Raw genomic sequence first — 18,095 nt, 5'->3', positions numbered from 1 at the left:
ACAGGAAGGATTCGAAACCTGAGGGATCAGAGATTCTCAGAGGACTGGAGTAAATATGTGAACTATTTGAAAAGCAATTGTAATCAACAGATTACGCTAGTAGGATTGCAAGAAGTTTTGCAAGGAGGACTATGTGAAATATTGCAGAGAAAAGTATGAAGAGAATTATTAGTGAAGGACTATTAAAAGTAATAGTGAAATTAATGAAATGCAGATCAAGTGAAAAAGACTTAAAAATCTTCAGATGTGGTTGATGGAAGTCCAAAACACTGAATAAGATGAGAAAATATGTTGTATGTTTTTTGGAAATTTCAAGTAAAAATTGATAAAAATAAATATATATTTTTTTAAAAAAATAGATAGATGATAGATCGATAGATTAGGGTTGCCATATTTTGAAGACCAAAAAAGAGGATGCATTTGCTGACTTCAAATGGGAACTTCAGGAGGAGAGAAGAGCCAGTTTAGGGCCTGAGGATAATTCGCAAGGAGGTGCCACCTGCTGTTCAGTGGTTCACCACATGGGGGAGCCACTCCCTGACTCAGCAACTCTGGAACTTCATCCAGGAAGTGACCAAACTCAAGACCTGCTCAGCTTCCAGCGAGGTTGTTACAACATGTGCTCCCCAACCCATGCACGTTGCATCCATCGAAATCACCCATGTGACTAGTTCAGGAAGGTGCAGGAGCCAGGGGATGAAATGATGCCAAACAGCGCTTTTATTCAAAAGGGAGTGGGGGAGGTGAACATTCACACAATCGAAGTATTTTTCGGGAGGAGAATTCAACTCTGCTGAGAGATCCAGTTTCAACTTGAATATTCAGCACCGCCCTAAATAGTGACCACACAAATAAGGGTTTATATTACAGCCTCCTTAATCCTTCTAGTGTGCAGTTCCAGGATAATCACTCAATGTGGCATCAGGTTCCCAGGCCTTAGGAAGCAGAAATTTCAGGAAGCAATCTCTGTGGCACTGTGGGCCTGTTGAGTGGAAGTGAAAGGCTGGCTTTGTTTGGTTTTTTTCCTTGACCATCTAAGATTGGCCGATATTCCCCAGCCCCACTGTAACCATGCTGAGTGTGTGGAGGCAACCATGGTCCTAACTCAAGACCCACGTTCCTTTTGGAGCAATCTCTCAGGGGTCCTCTCTCTCTCTCTCTCTGCTACCCCTTCTTTCTCCAGTCCATGGGTGGGCAAACTAAGGCCCAGCAGCCAGATCCAGTCCAATCGCCTTCTAAATCCGGCCTGCAGACGGTCCAGGAATCAGCGTATTTTTACATGAATAGAATGTGTCCCTTTATTTAAAATGCATCTCTGGGTTATTTGTGGGGCCTGCCTGGTGTTTTTACATGAGTAGAATGTGTGCTTTTTTTAAAAAAAAAAATGCATCTCTGGGTGATTTGTGGGGCATAAGAATTCGTTCATTTTTTCCCTTCAAAATATAGATCTGAGGGACAGTGGACTGGCCCCCTGCTGAAAAAGTTTGCTGACTCCTGCTCTAGTCTCTTCCTGGGATGCCGGAAGAGGAGCAGATCAACTCTTGCCAGAGGTCTGAACTGATCGCCCACAGGGCGCTTTTGAAATCTGGCCAAGAAGAGAACCCATTCCTGGCACAGAGGACAAGAGAGGCACTGCCCTCCATGGTCACCCAGGGTGCTGACCCCACTTTTGATGGCTCCACACACAGTCTGGACATTCAAATACAGGCTGTGCATGTAGAATCCTATACACGTAGACCAAAACAAAGAACACAATATCCCACCTATCGGGACTGTTGCAGTCTGGGGTGGCATTCAGATTCCCCTGTGAGAGCAGGGTGAGAGACTAGATGGGTCTTTGGCCTGATCCTGCTGCAGAGCTGCCTGCCTTGCATGTAAAAGGACCAGTGGCGTCACAAAGGGGGGGCGGTGTTCCCCGGGTGCCATGCCTGGAGGGGTGACAAGAAGGCACCCCGCGGGGTGCTCGCCCCGCCACCCCTGAGCCGCCACATCCGCATGTGGAGGACCCTCCGTTTGTTGCTGCAGCTGTGAGCAGAGGATCCCACCATCATCCGTACGGTGTTCGAGTGGTGCCGGCGGCAAAACACTACATACAACGCATGCGCTGTACATTGTGACGCTACACATGCGCTGTACATAGTGGTTTGCCGCCAGCGCCACCCAAGCGCCATATGGACAGTGGTGGGATCCCTCCGCCGCCACTAGAGCCACAAGTGGAGAATCTTTCTGCCGCTGCTGCAGCCACAAGCAGAGGATCCCACAACCGCCTGGTGTTCAGGCGGCGGCGGCAGCAAACCACTACATACAACGCATGCACGGTGTTGCACGCATGCGCTGTACGTAGTGACGCCGCACATGCAGCCTACATAGCGACGCCAAGCATGCATTGTACATAGCGATGCAACGATTGCGCAGCCAGCGGTTTGCCCCGCCCTGGGTGTCAGTTAGCCTTTGTTCACTCCTGAAAAGGACGCAGATAGTACTCTATTTATTTCATCATCAGGCAGTTGAACTAAATGATCTCTTATGATGATGATGATGATGATGATGATGATGATGATGGTGATGATGATGATAATAATAACAATAATTTTATTATTGATATCAAGCCCATTTGGCTGGGTTTCCCCAGCCACTCTGGGTGGCTTACAGCATGTATAAAAACGTAACAAAACAACAAACATTAAAAAACAACAACCCAGAATCTCTTATATAGATTGTATGATTCTGTGACCAGGCTCGCTAATGCAAGAGGGACCGTGAAATCTGCTGTTGAAACACACACACACCCAACCCCACACACACATACCACAATTCCACACAAAAGTAATGAGGAATGTTTCACTGCTTCCCAGCAACAAGGCCCACGGCATGGGTGAAGCTCCCAGCTCCCAACCTCTGCCTTTCTCTTGCCCTCTCAAACAGCACCAACCCAGCAGCAACAACAACAACAAAAAGATGGTTCCCTTTTCCATGTTGATTTGTGCAAGGCAGTAAGGAGCGGATTAAGATCCATACACAAGATTACGCTAATCCGTCCAACTACAGAAGACGTCCTGAAGAAAAGATTTCCTGCTAGAGCTTAAATCGCTCCTTCCTGCCTTTGTGTCATGCTCTGTTTTGGTTAATAGGTAATTGAGGCCCTTGCCTTCCGCACTTGCTAATGGCTTGTCATCTGACTTTCATTTGTTGCCTCAGTTCCCCCCATGTAAGCTGGCAGAGGCAGCTCTGAGAAGAAGAAGGAGGAGAAGAAGAAGAGGAGGAGGAGGAGGAGGAGGAGGAGGAGGAGGAGGAGTTTAGATTTGATATCCCACTTTATCACTACCCGAAGGAGTCTCAAAGCGGCTAACAATCTCCATTCCCTTCCTCCCCCACAACAGTGTGACTGGCCCAAGGTCACCCAGCAGCTGCAGGTGGAGGAGCGGGGAAGCGAACCCAGTTCACCAGATTATAAGTCCACCGCTCTTAACCCTACACCACACTGGCTCTCGCTGAGCTGCGGGGGGGGGGGGGAGGCAAGGCAAAACAAAACGAGTATTTGTAACGCTGTATGACATCTCCAGAGGTGTTGGGCTCTCCTTCCTTGCAGGTTTTTAAGCAAAGGTTGGATGGATGCTTTAGCTGAGATTCCTACATTGCAGGGGGTTGGAATAAATGATTTTTGGGGTCCCTTCCAACTCTACAATTCTGTAATATGGTAGAGTCTCCCAGGGCAGGAGTCTTCAGCTGTTGCATCATGACCCATTACCGTCCTTGCTTCTACGTAAGGGAGGTCGTACCAATGGCTCAACTCTCATTTTATTTGCTTCTTTTCCCAACAAAGAAAGGGGAGGAAGATGGGAAGACAGAGAGTTGGGGGAAATGCAGGAAGAGGCGTAAGGAAGAAGTAAGGGAAGGAGGAAGCAGACAAAAATGATTTAGCATGGTGGCTAGAAAAGAGGTCTAGCAGCATGCTAAGCTGGCTGTGTCTCTTACTTTACAGATGATAGTCCTCCTTTTGAAGAGCTGTTCAGTCCTAGTTGAAAGGACCTTAAAAAAAGGAGAGCACCAACCATTTGCAGCTGCTGGAATGCAGACAGAAAAGGCACACAGGCCGCTGAACTTTTATTTAAGCCAGGCTTAAATATAGTACCAAAAACTCAATGCTACTTCTGGGCATGCAAATAAATACAAATTTGTGTGGCTGTATGGAAATGGAATCTGGGTTTGGTACAACACTTCATGGGTTGCGTGTCTACTTGGATGCAGCCAGAAAAAAGAAGACACTTAACTAATCTTACTGATGTGGTTTATGTGTCATTTCTGTCCTAGGTTATGCCCTCCATTGCTCTTTATTAACTTCAAGTCAATACATGCATTTTGCATGTCACCAAATCACACATCATATTGTTTCAGCTCCTCATTTCCCCAGATAATGGGGGGCGGACATTATATGGTCCTTATCCTTCAAAGGGGACGCAGGTGGCGCTGTGGGTTAAAGCCTCAGCGCCTAGGACTTGCCGATCGAAAGGTCGGCGGTTCGAATCCCTGCGGAGGGGTGCGCTCCCGCTGCTCGGTCCCAGCGCCTGCCAACCTAGCAGTTCGAAAGCACCTCCGGGTGCAAGTAGATAAATAGGGACCGCTTACCAGCGGGAAGGTAAACGGCGTTTCCGTGTGCGGCTCTGGCTCGCCAGATGCAGCTTTGTCACGCTGGCCACGTGACCCGGAAGTGTCTCCGGACAGCGCTGGCCCCTGGCCTCTTAAGTGAGATGGGCGCACAACCCCAGAGTCTGTCAAGACTGGCCTGTACGGGCAGGGGTACCTTTACCTTTTTATCCTTCAAAGGCAAGAGTGTTAGAATGTCTTTGCAACAGTCTGATTTCTTTCCTTGCAAGCTGTTCAAGCCAAGCAGGCATTATAGGGGCACAGAAACAAGCTCACAGGCAGGCTGATTCACGTAAATATTGGCTGAGTCCTCCAAAGTCACAATTTAGTCACGAAATGGGACAGGCAGCCCCTGTCCTGGCAGGTTGGTGCAATGGCTCTAGAACAACAGCCAAGGGGTGAGCACATGGACCTCACATCTTTATTCACTCTTGTGCACCAGGCGGTAGTGGTTTTTGCACCTGTGTGCAAAAGCTGGTGGTGTTTTCCCCACTTACTTTCAGTAACCAAACAAACCCCTGTGTTGCAAAGAGAACGTCAGCAACGTCTAGGCAACATGATGACCATGTACATATGCAATAAACAATCGTTTATAGAATTCCTTCAAACCATAACAAGTCCAAAATGAAATCTTTAGTCTCAAAGTCTCTGAAAATCTTTAAATGAAGCGAGGTACCAGACTTTGTACGATGACAGACAAGCTGTGTAGCTTTGTGTATTCAGCAAATATGATGTCCAACACTGAACAGTGATTCCGGATATAGACTACTGCTTTGTAGAATTCTTCGTCAGTGTGGTGGGAGGATATAGAATCGCTTCATAAACCCATCTTATTTCGAATGAATGTACAGTGGTACCTCAGGTTAAGTACTTAATTCGTTCCGGAGGTCCGTTCTTAACCTGAAGCACCACTTTAGCTAATGGGGCCTCCCGCTGCTGCTGCACCGCCGGAGCAGATTTCTGTTCTCATCCTGAAGCAAAGTTCTTAACCTGAGGTACTATTTCTGGGCTAGCGGAGTCTGTAACCTGAAGCGTATGTAACCCAAGGTACCACTGTATGTAAATGAAAATATCAAATGCTGTGGAACAGTGTTCATGTAATAACTTACTTTCAGGGCTTTTTGTGGGACTGCTGCCCTCGTCATAGATTTTGGGATTAAATTATCTCGCGTTCTACCCAGTTTGAATAGCAACATTCCCCTGCCTGTGAGCCCAGAGATCTTCTTTTCTAAAGGCTCACACTTGTTGTCTCCAAAGGCCCTTGGCATCCTGGAGGCCTCAAGGGCCAGGTTTTTCCACTGATGTCTTTCTTCCTCGGATTTCACCTGGAAACATGTCCGCGGCAGAATTTCCAGCCTCTATGGACAGAACTTGGTGCGTGGGAGGCTGGTTGCCAGCTTCCACCTTCCTGGCTGCTAACTTTCAGGGATCAGGCTGCAGCTCTCTCTAGCATGGCAGAGCGCCCAGCGTTTTCTCATTTGGCAAACACAGAGCGCAGCTGGGATTTCAGGCTCTCTTGGCATCAGGCTCCATGGCCGTTCCCAAGCTGGCGGCTCTGCCTGCCTGGTGTGGCGCAAGGAGGGGAGGAGGGCATTTCACCACCGAAGGTGAGAACACAGAAGTCTGTTCCACACATTGCAAACTCAGGTTTGCCGCTGATTGTATGCTCAGTGGGCAGCTGTAGACAACAACAAGAGTACCTCTTCCTATTTTATATCCATAGATCAGAGACGGATGAATCCACCAATTTTGGTTTCTGCAGGGCCGGATTAAGACATTTAGAGGCCCCAAGTACTTAAAACATTTTGGTGCCCCCATATATATCTAATTCAAAATATAAGGTAAAGGTAAAGGTACCCCTGCCCGTACGGGCCAGTCTTGACAGACTCTGGGGTTGTGCGCCCATCTCACTTAAGAGGCCAGGGGCCAGCGCTGTCCGGAGACACTTCCGGGTCACGTGGCCAGCGTGACATCGCTGCTCTGGCCAGAGCCAGAGCCAGAGCCGCACACGGAAACGCCGTTTACCTTCCCGCTGGTAAGCGGTCCCTATTTATCTACTTGCACCCGGAGGTGCTTTCGAACTGCTAGGTTGGCAGGCGCTGGGACCGAGCAGCGGGAGCGCACCCCGCCGCAGGGATTCAAACCGCCGACCTTTCGATCGGCAAGCCCTAGGCGCTGAGGCTTTAACCCACAGCGCCACCTGCGTCCCTAATTCAAAATATAAACAACCTTAAAATAAAATTTTATTTTTTGAAATGAAACAAAACCTACAGGAAGATGGAAAACAATGTTTATTTGTGTATACTCCCACTTTGTTTATATCTAGGGGGAAATTCTCTTACTTTTTCCAATTGCAAAGTCTTTGATCAGATCCTCAAAACAAATCTGCTTCCATATTTACTAGAGATGAGTCACACAGCCTGCTTTGTTGCGTAGTTGTTCTGTTGGGATTTTTAATATACTTTAGCTGAGAAAATGAATGTTCAGCTGCACAATTTGTGACCATTCACGTTAAAAATCCGGCAATGGAAAATTTCTATGGTGTCCCCCTTTCCTTGATGTCCTAAGCATGTGGTTATCTTGCTTAATGGTTAATCCAGCCCTGGGTTTCTCTCAGTTTCTCATTTTTTTCCAATCTTAAGTTTGGTTCTCTGCATTTACACATCAGTTTGCTATCTTTTTGGTTTTGGTTTTTTAAAAAAGTCCTTGTGAAAATTCAGCAAAATTCAGAGCAGCGCAAATTTCAAAGGATGGCTGTATTTTCCATTTAATGCATGAATTCAACCAAGTTTCTCCCCAGTCCTATACAGTGGTACCTCTGGAAATGAACGGGATCCATTCCGGAGCCCCGTTCGCATCCAGAAGCGAACGCAACCCGCGTCTGCGTGTCCACAGGTAGCGATTCGCTGCTTCCGTGCATGCGCGTGATGTCATTTTGACCGTCTGCGCATGCGCGAGCGGCGAAACCCGGAAGTAACACGCTCCATTACTTCCGGGTCACTGCAGTACACAACCCAAAAATACTGATCCCGAAGCTACTTCAACACAACGTATGACTACATATCTACTCAGATATAAGTCTCACTGAGTCCAGGTAAGTGGAAACAGGAACACAGCCTCAGTCCCCTTTCTGCTAAACCTGAAAAGGCACTAAATTCTTAGCCCAGGCTTCAGTTGTTTTGGACCACAACTCCCATCATCCCTGACCACTGGCCAAACTGGCTGGGGCTTGTGTGAGTTGCAGTCTGCAAGGCATTCAGGACATCTGAAGGGCATCAGGTCAGGCAAGGCTGCTTTAAACTTGTCTCCTGGGAAACGTGCTTCAACTAAGCAGATCTTTATTTCATTCTGTCAGGCCAATTCTCTCTTGCCCTGTCCCCAAAGAGGATATAAATATATATATATAAAACCCTGTTTGACAGCAGGCTCAATGGGTGGGTTTCCTTCCTGACTGAAAACTCTGCAGAATATGAGACGGGCTTACCCACAGAAAACTGGTTTGGCTCAAAGCTGCCCAGAGAGCGCCTCAGGCTGGACGAACCTGGACAGCGTCCTGTCCTCAGAAGCTGTCAGGATTTGTCGAGAAAACCCTAAAATAGGCCACTCGCCACAGGAAAAGAAAAGAAAAAAAACACAGAAAGGGAGACGAGTGGAATTGGGGGGGGGAGAAGGTGAGGAGACAGAGGATGGGGATGGGCCTTAGGCGTATTTTTCAAAAGCAAATTATATATATACAAACGGGGGGGGGGGGGAGAAACCACAACGCAGAGCCCTCAGGGAGGAAAGAAGGGGAAGCTGAGGTTGGCGTGTTGGCACATTAAATCAGAAACATATGTGCCCACACGGCTGCAGCTCTCAGGCTGAAGGACTGAGTCACTGAGAGGAGGGTGGGACCTGTGTGTGTGTGTGTGTTTTGTGTGTGTGTGTGTGTGTGTGTGTGTAAGGGGAGTTATCTTTCTATCAGGGCTGGGTGTGGGGCACAGGAAACAATGCAAGCGAGGAAGCCATGGAGCGTCTGAGCAGGTTTACGGTTGGATTAAAAGCAGGCACAGGCAAGCCCTGGACAGAGTCTGCAGGCAAGAGTGTGAAAGAGGGTTTCTTAATTGTAGATATTTAATGATAAACACACACACACATATAATAAGGAAGGGACCTGTTAGCACATCCAGCGCGTCCCCTGCCAAGACAGGATTGTTCCCTGCAAATTCAAACATTGCCCTCCTCCCCGCACTGTGTTTTTCCAAGGATGCGCCTGAACCACTCCAGCTGCAGGGAACACACACCACTTCCCTTGGAAGGGAAGTTTTATTGACCTTACCATGCAAGAAAATTTTCCAGAGGTCCAGCCCACAATTTCCCCTTCTCTTTCTCTCTCTCCCCCACATACTCCTCCTCAAGTCCAGCTTTTGGCTTCCTCTGCTCTTCATCCCATTGCCCAGCCTTGTTGCTGGTTCCAGATTTTATTGCTTCCAATTCCCTCTGCTCCTTTCTAAATTAAAGTTCCCTGAGGAGAATTACTGGCCCGTATTGTAAGGTGGGGAGGAGGAGTAAAAGAAGGCCCCGTAAACTGGTGTGGGGGTGGGAGTGTGGAAACGGAGATTGCACACAATTTTTTTTTGAAAGGTTTGGGGCAGCAGAAAGCATATCATTTGGGGCGGGTTGCTCCTTTATTTTCTCATTTTCTTTAGTAACTACAAAAACAACAGAGCTCCTCGGTCCCCCAGCCCCTCAATATCACCAAAGTAGCCTCCTCAGTTTTGACGCCTTGTGATCCGATTGATGGATCTGGGTAAAACTTTGCATTCAATCCTATGCTTGCCCCTCTCCAAAGACTACATTCATGGATAATAGTAATAATAATACAATTTTATTTACATCCCACCCTCCCCAACCGAAGCCGGGCTCAGAGCGGCTAACAACAATAAAAGTAACACAGCATTCTAAAAGCAATTCAGAATCAAATTAATGGCAACCATTGGGCTAGAGTTCTGTGAGGATTACCAAAGGAGGGGGTCAGACTGAGTCCAAACCAAAGGCCAGGCGGAATAGCTCTGTCTTGCAGGCCCTGCAGAAAGATGTCAAGTCCCGCAGGGCCTTGGTCTCTTGTGACAGAGTGTTCCACCGGATCAGGGCCACAGCCGAAAAAGCCCTGGCTCTGGTTGAGGCCAGCCTAACCTCCCTGTGGCCAGGGACCTCCAAGATGCTTTTATTTGAAGACCGTAAGGTCCTCCGTGGGACATACCAGGAGAGCCAGCCCCATAGGTACGTGGGTCCTGGGCTGTATAGGGCTTTAAAGGTCAAAACCAGCCCCTTAAACCTGATCCTGTACTCCACCGGGAGCCCGTGCAGCTGGTATAGCACCGGGTGAATGTGATCCCATGGCGAGGACCCCATAAGGAGTCTCGCTGCGGCATTCTGCACCCGCTGGAGTTTCTGGGTCAGTCTTAAGGGCAGCCCCACGTAGAGTGAGTTACAGTAATCAAGTCTGGAGGTGACCATCGCGTGGATCACAGTGGCTAGGTCAGGGCGAGATGCAGAGAAAGGCTGCTTTTCACACACACACATACACACACACACACACACACAAACATACCCTGCAACACTTCTCCGATGAAAATAGGGACGGCCTATTCCATGATGTTGATGGTGATATTTATACCCCACCCATCTGGCTATGTTTCCCCAGGCACTCTGGGCGGCTTCCAACATATATAAAAGCATAATAAAACATTAAACATTTTTTAAAAATCTTCCCCATAAAGGACTGCCTTCAGGTGACTTCCAAAGGCTGTATGCCTACTTATCTCATTAGCTCAGGGGTAACCAGGGACATAGGAAGGGGGGCGATGGGGGTGGGCTGCCCTGGGTGCCCTGACTGAGGGGGGGGTGACACAAGGCGCACTGCCCACCCACAACTTCCAAGCCTACCCCAAAGTCTGTTGGCAGTGATGCATATTGGCCGGAGAATGCATATTCTTCAAGTTCTCTTGGAGATTATGCACATTGACTGGGAAATGTGCACAATTCCCTCTTCATGGGTAGATGGTGTGCACATTCTCCAGGAGCCCTGCTGAACATGCCCAGTGTCCATTTTTTATGCACATTTACTGCTCAATTTAAATTAAGCACCCCCACCCTGAAAAAATGGGGGAGGGGAGTTTTGCATATTCTTACCTGGGGCTCTCAGGTAACAGGTTGCTAGTTGAGAACTGTCCAGTGGATCTCATCTATCTCTAAGCAGCATCAGAGTTAACGGGATGGTAAATAAACTCTCCACACTGCGACCACTGTTGTTAGACCTGGGGCTTGAGCTGCCGCCGAATTTTACCTGAAGGGAAAATTCTGAGGTGAATTTTGAGGTTCCTGCTCAGAAGAAGCACCTGGCAATCTTCAAAAATAAAATAAAAAACACCCTTTTGACAAAACTAGCAAAGTTTCCCTGAGGATTCTCTGTGAGAGCAGCCTTAACCTCGGCTGCCAGCTGACCACAGTATTTGCTGAGCTTTGTCAAAAACTGAGGACAGGATGAACGCCCCTTCTCCGGCCCAAGGTCCCTCATTTCGAACCCGCAGCTGGGTGAGTCTTCCTGTCTGTCAACAAGACTCTTGGCAACCTGGGCCAATGTCAGAGCCAGAGCCTGTGTTTATACGAGGACACTTTGTGGGGTAGGCTGAACGCTCGAAAGGATAAATTGGACTGTTTGGCCGATAGGAAGCAAATGAATTTTTTAAAAAACGATGATAACCAAATGCACAAGTATAAGATAATAGTAATAATAATAATTTATTATTTGTACCCCGCCCATCTGGCTGGGTTTCCCCAGCCACTCTGGGCGGCTTCTATAGAAACCAAAAATACACTAAACTATCACAGATTAAAAACTTCCCTGAACAGGGCTGCCTTAAGATGTCTTCTGAATGTCAGGTAGTTATTTATCACTTTGACATCTGATGGGAGGGCGTTCCACAGGGCGGGCGCCCCTACCAAGAAGGCCCTCTGCCTGGTTCCCTGTAGCTTTGCTTTTCGCAATGAGAGAACCACCAGAAGGCCCTCGGCGCTGGACCTCAGCGTCCGGGCAGAACGATGGGGGTGGAGACGCTCCTTCAGGTATACTGGGCTGCTTTATCTATCTATTCATTCAATTAATCAATCTATATCCCACACTTCCTCCCAAAGAAGCCCAAGGACAGCAAACACAACAACAACAACAACAACAACAACAACAACAACAACAACAACAACAAAATTTAAAAAGTATTCTAAAAACAGTTTAAAGTATTCTCTCAAACAGCAGCCAGCAAAAGTATTTTCCAGCCCTCAAATGCCTGGGTAAGAAAGAATGTACTGAGATTCCTCCAAAAATTCAACAATGAGGGGCACACCTTGTTCTGCAAATGGAGAGCCACCACTTAAAAGGCCCCGTCATGGGTCAACAGCATTTAGGCAGCCAATCAAGTAGCACCAACAAAAAGGCCTCACCTGCCAATTGTGGGGTGTGAAATATTGGGGAAGGCACTCTCTTAGTTCACAGAACTTTTAGTACGAACATGTATATAGCTAGACTGGTGACTGGGAGCGGCTGCCGAGACCATATTATACTGGTCCTGAAAGATCTACATTGGCTCCCAGTACGTTTCCGAGCACAATTCAAAGTGTTGGTGCTGACCTTTAAAGCCCTAAATGGCCTCAGGTCTGTATACCTGAAGGAGCGCCTCCACCTCCATTGTTCTGCCTGGATGCTGAGGTCCAGCTCCGAGGGCTTTCTGGCGGTTCCCTCCCTGCAAGAAGTGAGGTTACAGGGAACCAGGCAGAGGGCCTTCTTGGTGGTGGTGCCCTCCCTGTGGAACGCCCCCCCCCATCAGATGTCAAGGAAATAAACAACTACCTGACTTTTAAAAGACATCTGAAGACTGCCCTGTTTAGGGAAGTTTTCAATGGTTGATGTTTTATTCTGTTTAATATTCTGTTGGGAGCCGCCCAGAGTGGCTGGGGAAACCCAGCCAGATGGGCGGGGTATAAATAATATTATTATTATTATTAATAATATATAATAAAAGATGGCAGGATCCCCAAAGACACGCTTTATGGGGAGCTGGCTTCAGGCACTAGGCCTGTTGGCAGATCAACTCTGTGTTATAGAGATGTCTGCAAACATGACATGAAGGCTGGCGACATTAACCCTGTCATGTGGGAATACATTGCAGGTGACTGCAGTGCCTGGAGACAGGCTGTTAAGTCATGTTTCCACTGCATTGACCAGAGGAGGAATGACCACCGGAAGGAGCATAGAGAGAAGAAAATCCATGGTGCATCCACAGCAGCACAACCAGACACCTTCATTTGCCTCAGCTGCAACAAAACATGTCTCTTCCATGTCAGCCTCTACAGCCACATCAGGCGCTGTAACTCCCCAATGGTTCAACTTCACCCCCAAAGGCACACTCCTCCACTGTCTCCCCAAATAGATGGATGCCAACTACACAAACATACTTTTTAGGTACCGTATTTTTTGCTCTATAAGACTCAATTTTTCCCTCCTGAAAAGTAAGGGGAAATGTGTGTGCGTCTTACGGAGCAAATGCAGGCTGCACAGCTATCCCAGAAGCCAGAGCAGCAAGAGGGATTGCTGCTTTCACTGCGCAGCGATCCCTCTTGCTGTTCTGGCTTCTGAGATTCGGAATATTTTTTTCTTGTTTTCCTCCTCCAAAAACTAGGTGCATCTTGTGGTCTGGTGCATCTTATAGAGCAAAAAATACGGTACTTAAGTCCCAAACAATTTAGGGATCTGTACTCTAGTACTAACACTTTGAGCTGGGCCCAGTAGCTCACTGGCAGCAGGACACGGGGTCACCCTATTTAGGAGGTGTGGCACGTTTTTAGGATAGGTGTGTGTGTGAAACTCACCAGTGTTCCTCCCACTTCCCATCTTTAATTCCCCACAATGCTCTGGGACAATAATCCCCCAATGATTGAGAACTTTATTACACCCAAGATAAGGCTTTGTTTGGTTTCTGCCAACAGGGTGTAACTGACAGCCACTAATAATGGGGAAAAAAGAAACCGAACCAAAGGAGCTGCTTTGCCCCAAGGGACCATGCCAAAATTCCCAAGCCGTTTAGTTAGGGAGCATCTCCCAAAAGTGGCTTAACCGTCAATCCCTCTTTCCAGGGGACTCTGGGAACAGTAGCTCCACAAGGAGCCGCCTAACAAACTCTCATGTCAGGACTGGTTCATCCCAGAGACTCCTAGATGAGCAGTAGGTTGACTCTTTATTCAAAGAGACAAAATACAAACAAAGAACTCAATGGGTAGGACTAGCCTGATGAAGCAGTTGCCAATAATAATAATAATAATAATAATAATAATAATAATAATAATTTATTTATACCCCGCCCATCTGGCTGGGTTTCCACAGCCACTCTGGGTGGCATCCAACAAAGTGTTAAAATACAGTAGTCTGTTAAACATTAAAAGCTTCCCTAAAGAGGGCTGCCTTCAGATGTCTTCTAAAAGTCTGGTAGTTGTTATTCTCTTTGACATCTGGTGGGAGGGCGTTCCACAGGGCAGGTGCCACTACGAAGAAGGCCTTCTGCCTGAATCCCTGTAACTTGGCTTCTCGTAGTGAGGGAGCCGCCAGAAGGCCCTCGGCGCTGGACTTCAGTGTCCAGGTAGAATGATGAGGGTGGAGACGCTCCTTCAGGTATACTGGACCGAGGCCATACGGAGGATCTGAACCTCTCACTTCATCCTAAGGCTCCTCCCCAGCCGGTTGCCTTCCCAACAGTTGCAACCCCCTTCAAGGAGGGGGTCTCTGTGCCTTTTGTTCTGCTACATGTAATGCCCTCCTCATTTTGGGAGACAGGGAGGAAGGGAGAGGAGAAGAGTGGAACTGGCAGGGGCTGAAGATCTGTGGCAGCCTCAGTCTCCTCCTCAGCTGCCTCACTCTCACTCAAACCTGCTGCTTGCTCAGCCTCCAACCCACCTGCCCCACTCTTCTTCCTCTGACCTGTATCCCATCACTAGTCTACTGGCTCGGAACCTTCCCGCTCTGATGCTTCCCTGGGTGTTTCCGTGGCTATAGCCTCCCACCGTTCCTCCTCGTCTAGCCAGTCCTTGACATCTCAGCAGCCTTAACAAATGAGCACTCCCACAATCCTTTGGGGGAAGCTGTCATTGTTTAAAGTGGAACGATACAGCTTTCAACATATAGTGGGAATGTGGCGACAGTGGCCAGCCAGAAGTCTGCAGGCAGGATCTGAGTGTAGCAGATCCTCTCCCCGTTCGTGATTTCCAGCAACCAATATTTGGAGGCACAGTGCTTCCTAAAGTGGATCGTGTCCTTTAGTCTAGGGACATGGATGGTGCTGTGGTCTAAACCACTGAGCCTCTTGGGCTTGCCAATCAGAAGGTCGGTGGTTCGAATCCCCACAACGGGGTGAGCTCCCATTGCTCTGTCCCAGCTCCTGCCAACCTAGCAGTTCGAAAGCACACCAGTGCAAGTAGATAAATAGGTACCGCTGTGGCGGGAAGGTAAACGGTGTTTCCATGCACTGCTCTGGTTCGCCAGAAGCGTCCCCGTGTTCCGTGCGGCAGTAGCAGTTTAGTCATGCTGGCCACATGACCCGGAAAACTGACTGTGTACAAACACTGGCTCCCTTGGCCTGAAAGCGAGATGAGCGCCACAACCTCACAGTCGCCTTTGACTGGACTTAACCGTCCAGGGGTCCTTTACCTTTACCTTTTACCTACACACTGATTTCAGCCTCACGTCCCAAACGCACCCCGGCATGTCTGGCATGTCCCCAATCTATATAACAGGCTTGGATTTTGCATCAAGGCCTTTGTCCTGAAGGATTCCAGACACTGTATCACAGTTAAGGAAGCCATGTGAACAAGCGAGGAGACGAAAATGCTCCCTGCTTTTCACAGTTCTCATTCTTGAGCAGGGTGAGAAGCAGGGAAAAGGAAGAAAATGTTACTCTCCCGTGTAATCCTCAGAGACCTGCAAAAATAGATTTCCTTTGCCTGGGGCTCAGATTCCACCTGCAACTCAGCAGCCCTGATAGTGTTGGGTTCTGCCAGCTGCCCTCCTTTAATGGGACGAGAATTCAGGATAAATGAACCTGCCTTTCACCTTAGTGACTAAATGAATTGCAACATTTTGAATACATGTCTCATGTGCTCCTGTTGAGGCTTCTGTGTTCAGCTCTGTGAGTACCGCTAGATAAAAACAACACACGTACACACAAAATCAATATGCTTATCCTGCCAAGGTAGGGGTTTGCTAGAAAGGATATCAAGCTAGTGCAATCCTGTGGTTAAGAGATCTGAGTGATGACTCAGGAAATCCTCATTTTCAGCAAGTTGCCTGCCATGAGTCTCAAACATTCCCAGCAGGTTCGCACTCCTGTCTCAGAGACGTCTACGCTGGCTTGGCCATGTCCACAAAACAGAAGGGGGCAGGATCTCCAAGGACTTGCTCCACGGGGAGCTAGCTTCAGGCACCAGGCCCATTGGCAGACCAACTCTGCGTTACAAAGATGTCTGCAGACAGGATGAGAAGGCTGGCAACATTAACCCTGCCCTCTGGGAATCCCTTGCAGAAGACCACAGTGCCTGGAGACAGGCAGTCAAGTTGTGCATCCATAGCAGGTGTGATGGCCTGGGATTCAGACTCGGAGGCTGAACCTGAGGAATCCCAGCCTGCACAGGAGTCCCCGCCTCCAGAACCAGCTGAGCCGGGGCTGGAGCCTGAAGGGTCCTCACCTGTGCTGGATCCTCAGGTGCAGGCACCAGCTGAGTCTGCTCTGGCCCCTGAGGTGATGGAGGACCCATTGCCTGCAGGTGCTCCACTCTCAGCCCCGTCAGAGGACGCTGAGGTTGCCTCTGGGTCTGGTAACCCTCCAGCCTCTCCTGAACCGCAGAGGCTCAGGGCAGAGAGGCGGAGGGAAGTAAGTTCCCGCAGGAGGAGTGTTCACCTCCAGGCCAGGAGAGGCGAGTCACCTGTGGACCGGGGCCACCCTATGCCTCAGGGCAGATAAAAGCCAGCCAGCCCCAGTCCCAGGTTGCGGGAGCAACATTGTTGGTAGCTTGTTCCTGCCTGGACCCTGTCCTGCTCTTCTGCCCGAGTTTCTGACCTCACCCAACTTCCTGCCTCGGACCCCGCTTCAGCTGTGACAGACAGCCTCCTCAACCTCAGACTGGACACGGACCTCGCTGCACGGTTTACCCTCGGGACCAGCACAGCAGTGACTAGAGGAGAAATGACTGCAGAGAGAAGAAACGCCCTGGTGCACATGCAGCAGCACAACTGGGCGCCTTCATCTGCCCCAGCTGCAACAAAACATGTCTCTCCCATGTCATATCTACAGCCACAGCAGGTGCTACAACCTTCCAACAGCTTGACCTCACCCCCAAAGGCTCACTCCTCCATTGTCTCCCCAAGCAGATGGATGCCAGCTACAACTGCCTGCATTGAACTCACGAAGCAAGCCTCTCTTTCTGCCTCAGCTCCCTCACCTGTAACATTGGGGTAACTTGTCTTGTCGAGTTGGCATAAAGCAAGGGTGGCACGGGATGCGGGTGGCGCTGTGGGTTAAACCACAGAGCCTAGGACTTGCCAATCGGAAGGTCGCGGTTCGAATCCCTGCGACAGGGTGAGCTCCCGTTGCTCGGTCCCTGCTCCTGCCAACCTAGCAGTTCGAAAGCACGTCAAAGTGCAAGTAGATAAATAGGTACCACTCCGGCGGGAAGGTAAACGGCATTTCCGTGTGCTGCTCTGGTTCACCAGAAGCGGCTTAGTCATGCTGGCCACATGAACAGGAAGCTGTATGCCGGTTCCCTCGGCCAGTAAAGCGAGATGAGCACCTCAACCCCAGAGTCGGCCACGACTGGACCTAATGGTCGGGGGGGGTCTCTTTACCTTTACCTAAGGGTGGCAAACGGGATTTGCTGGCAGGCCAAGGCCTGAGTTCCCCTTGCCCGCCATGATCCACTCTGTTATGTACTGAAGTTCTCACCCTGGGCCAGCAGGGGGATACTGTAGATAGTTTTCACTCAGGTCCACGTCAGTTATTTTAGGCGGGAAACCCTGGGTTGTTGTTGCTACAATGTTGACAGCTGGCTGCCTATAAAAGCAGGCCGGCTGAGCTGTTTGCTGTTCAGTTCTGTCCAGCTTACAAATAAAGAGCTGCTCTGGAGAAATCGCTGTGTCGTCTGCTATGTTCGCCCACAACTTAACACACTCACTTGCCTGTCACCTTTTATCGAGTAGCCCAGTTTCCAAGGAAATAAGCACAAGGGCGCTCAGAGACCCATAGGAAGATGCTTTCAGAGACATGTTAATGTATTGTGTTGGGTGAAGAAGCCCTTAGGTGCTAAGATCAGACCCATTTGTCCAGTTGACGTTTTTGAAAGGAAATTCTTGCTATCCTTTCCCAGACGTTAAAGCT

General features: G+C 48.9%; 1 protein-coding gene across 3 annotated transcripts in view; it reads right to left on the bottom strand.

The window, feature by feature from the left end:
• ZBTB7C (zinc finger and BTB domain containing 7C) overlaps window positions 1-18,095 on the bottom strand; it is a 253,149-nt gene that overhangs the window by 33,484 nt on the left and 201,570 nt on the right. For 2 of the 3 annotated variants that reach the window (XM_079994871.1, XM_079994870.1), the window contains one exon: window positions 10,819-10,972. The exons of the other annotated variant lie outside the window; for it this stretch is intronic. In XM_079994871.1, the coding sequence (XP_079850997.1) occupies window positions 10,819-10,871 (53 nt within the window). In that variant the 5' untranslated portion in view covers window positions 10,872-10,972. The remainder of the gene's footprint in view (window positions 1-10,818; window positions 10,973-18,095) is intronic. 3 annotated transcript variants of the gene reach the window in all.

Source organism: Podarcis cretensis (assembly GCF_951804945.1).
Source record: "Podarcis cretensis genome assembly, chromosome: 11".
NCBI lineage: Eukaryota > Metazoa > Chordata > Lepidosauria > Squamata > Lacertidae > Podarcis > Podarcis cretensis.
The sequence above is the reverse complement of the archived record's forward strand: the minus strand, read 5'-3'. Positions and strand labels throughout refer to the sequence as shown.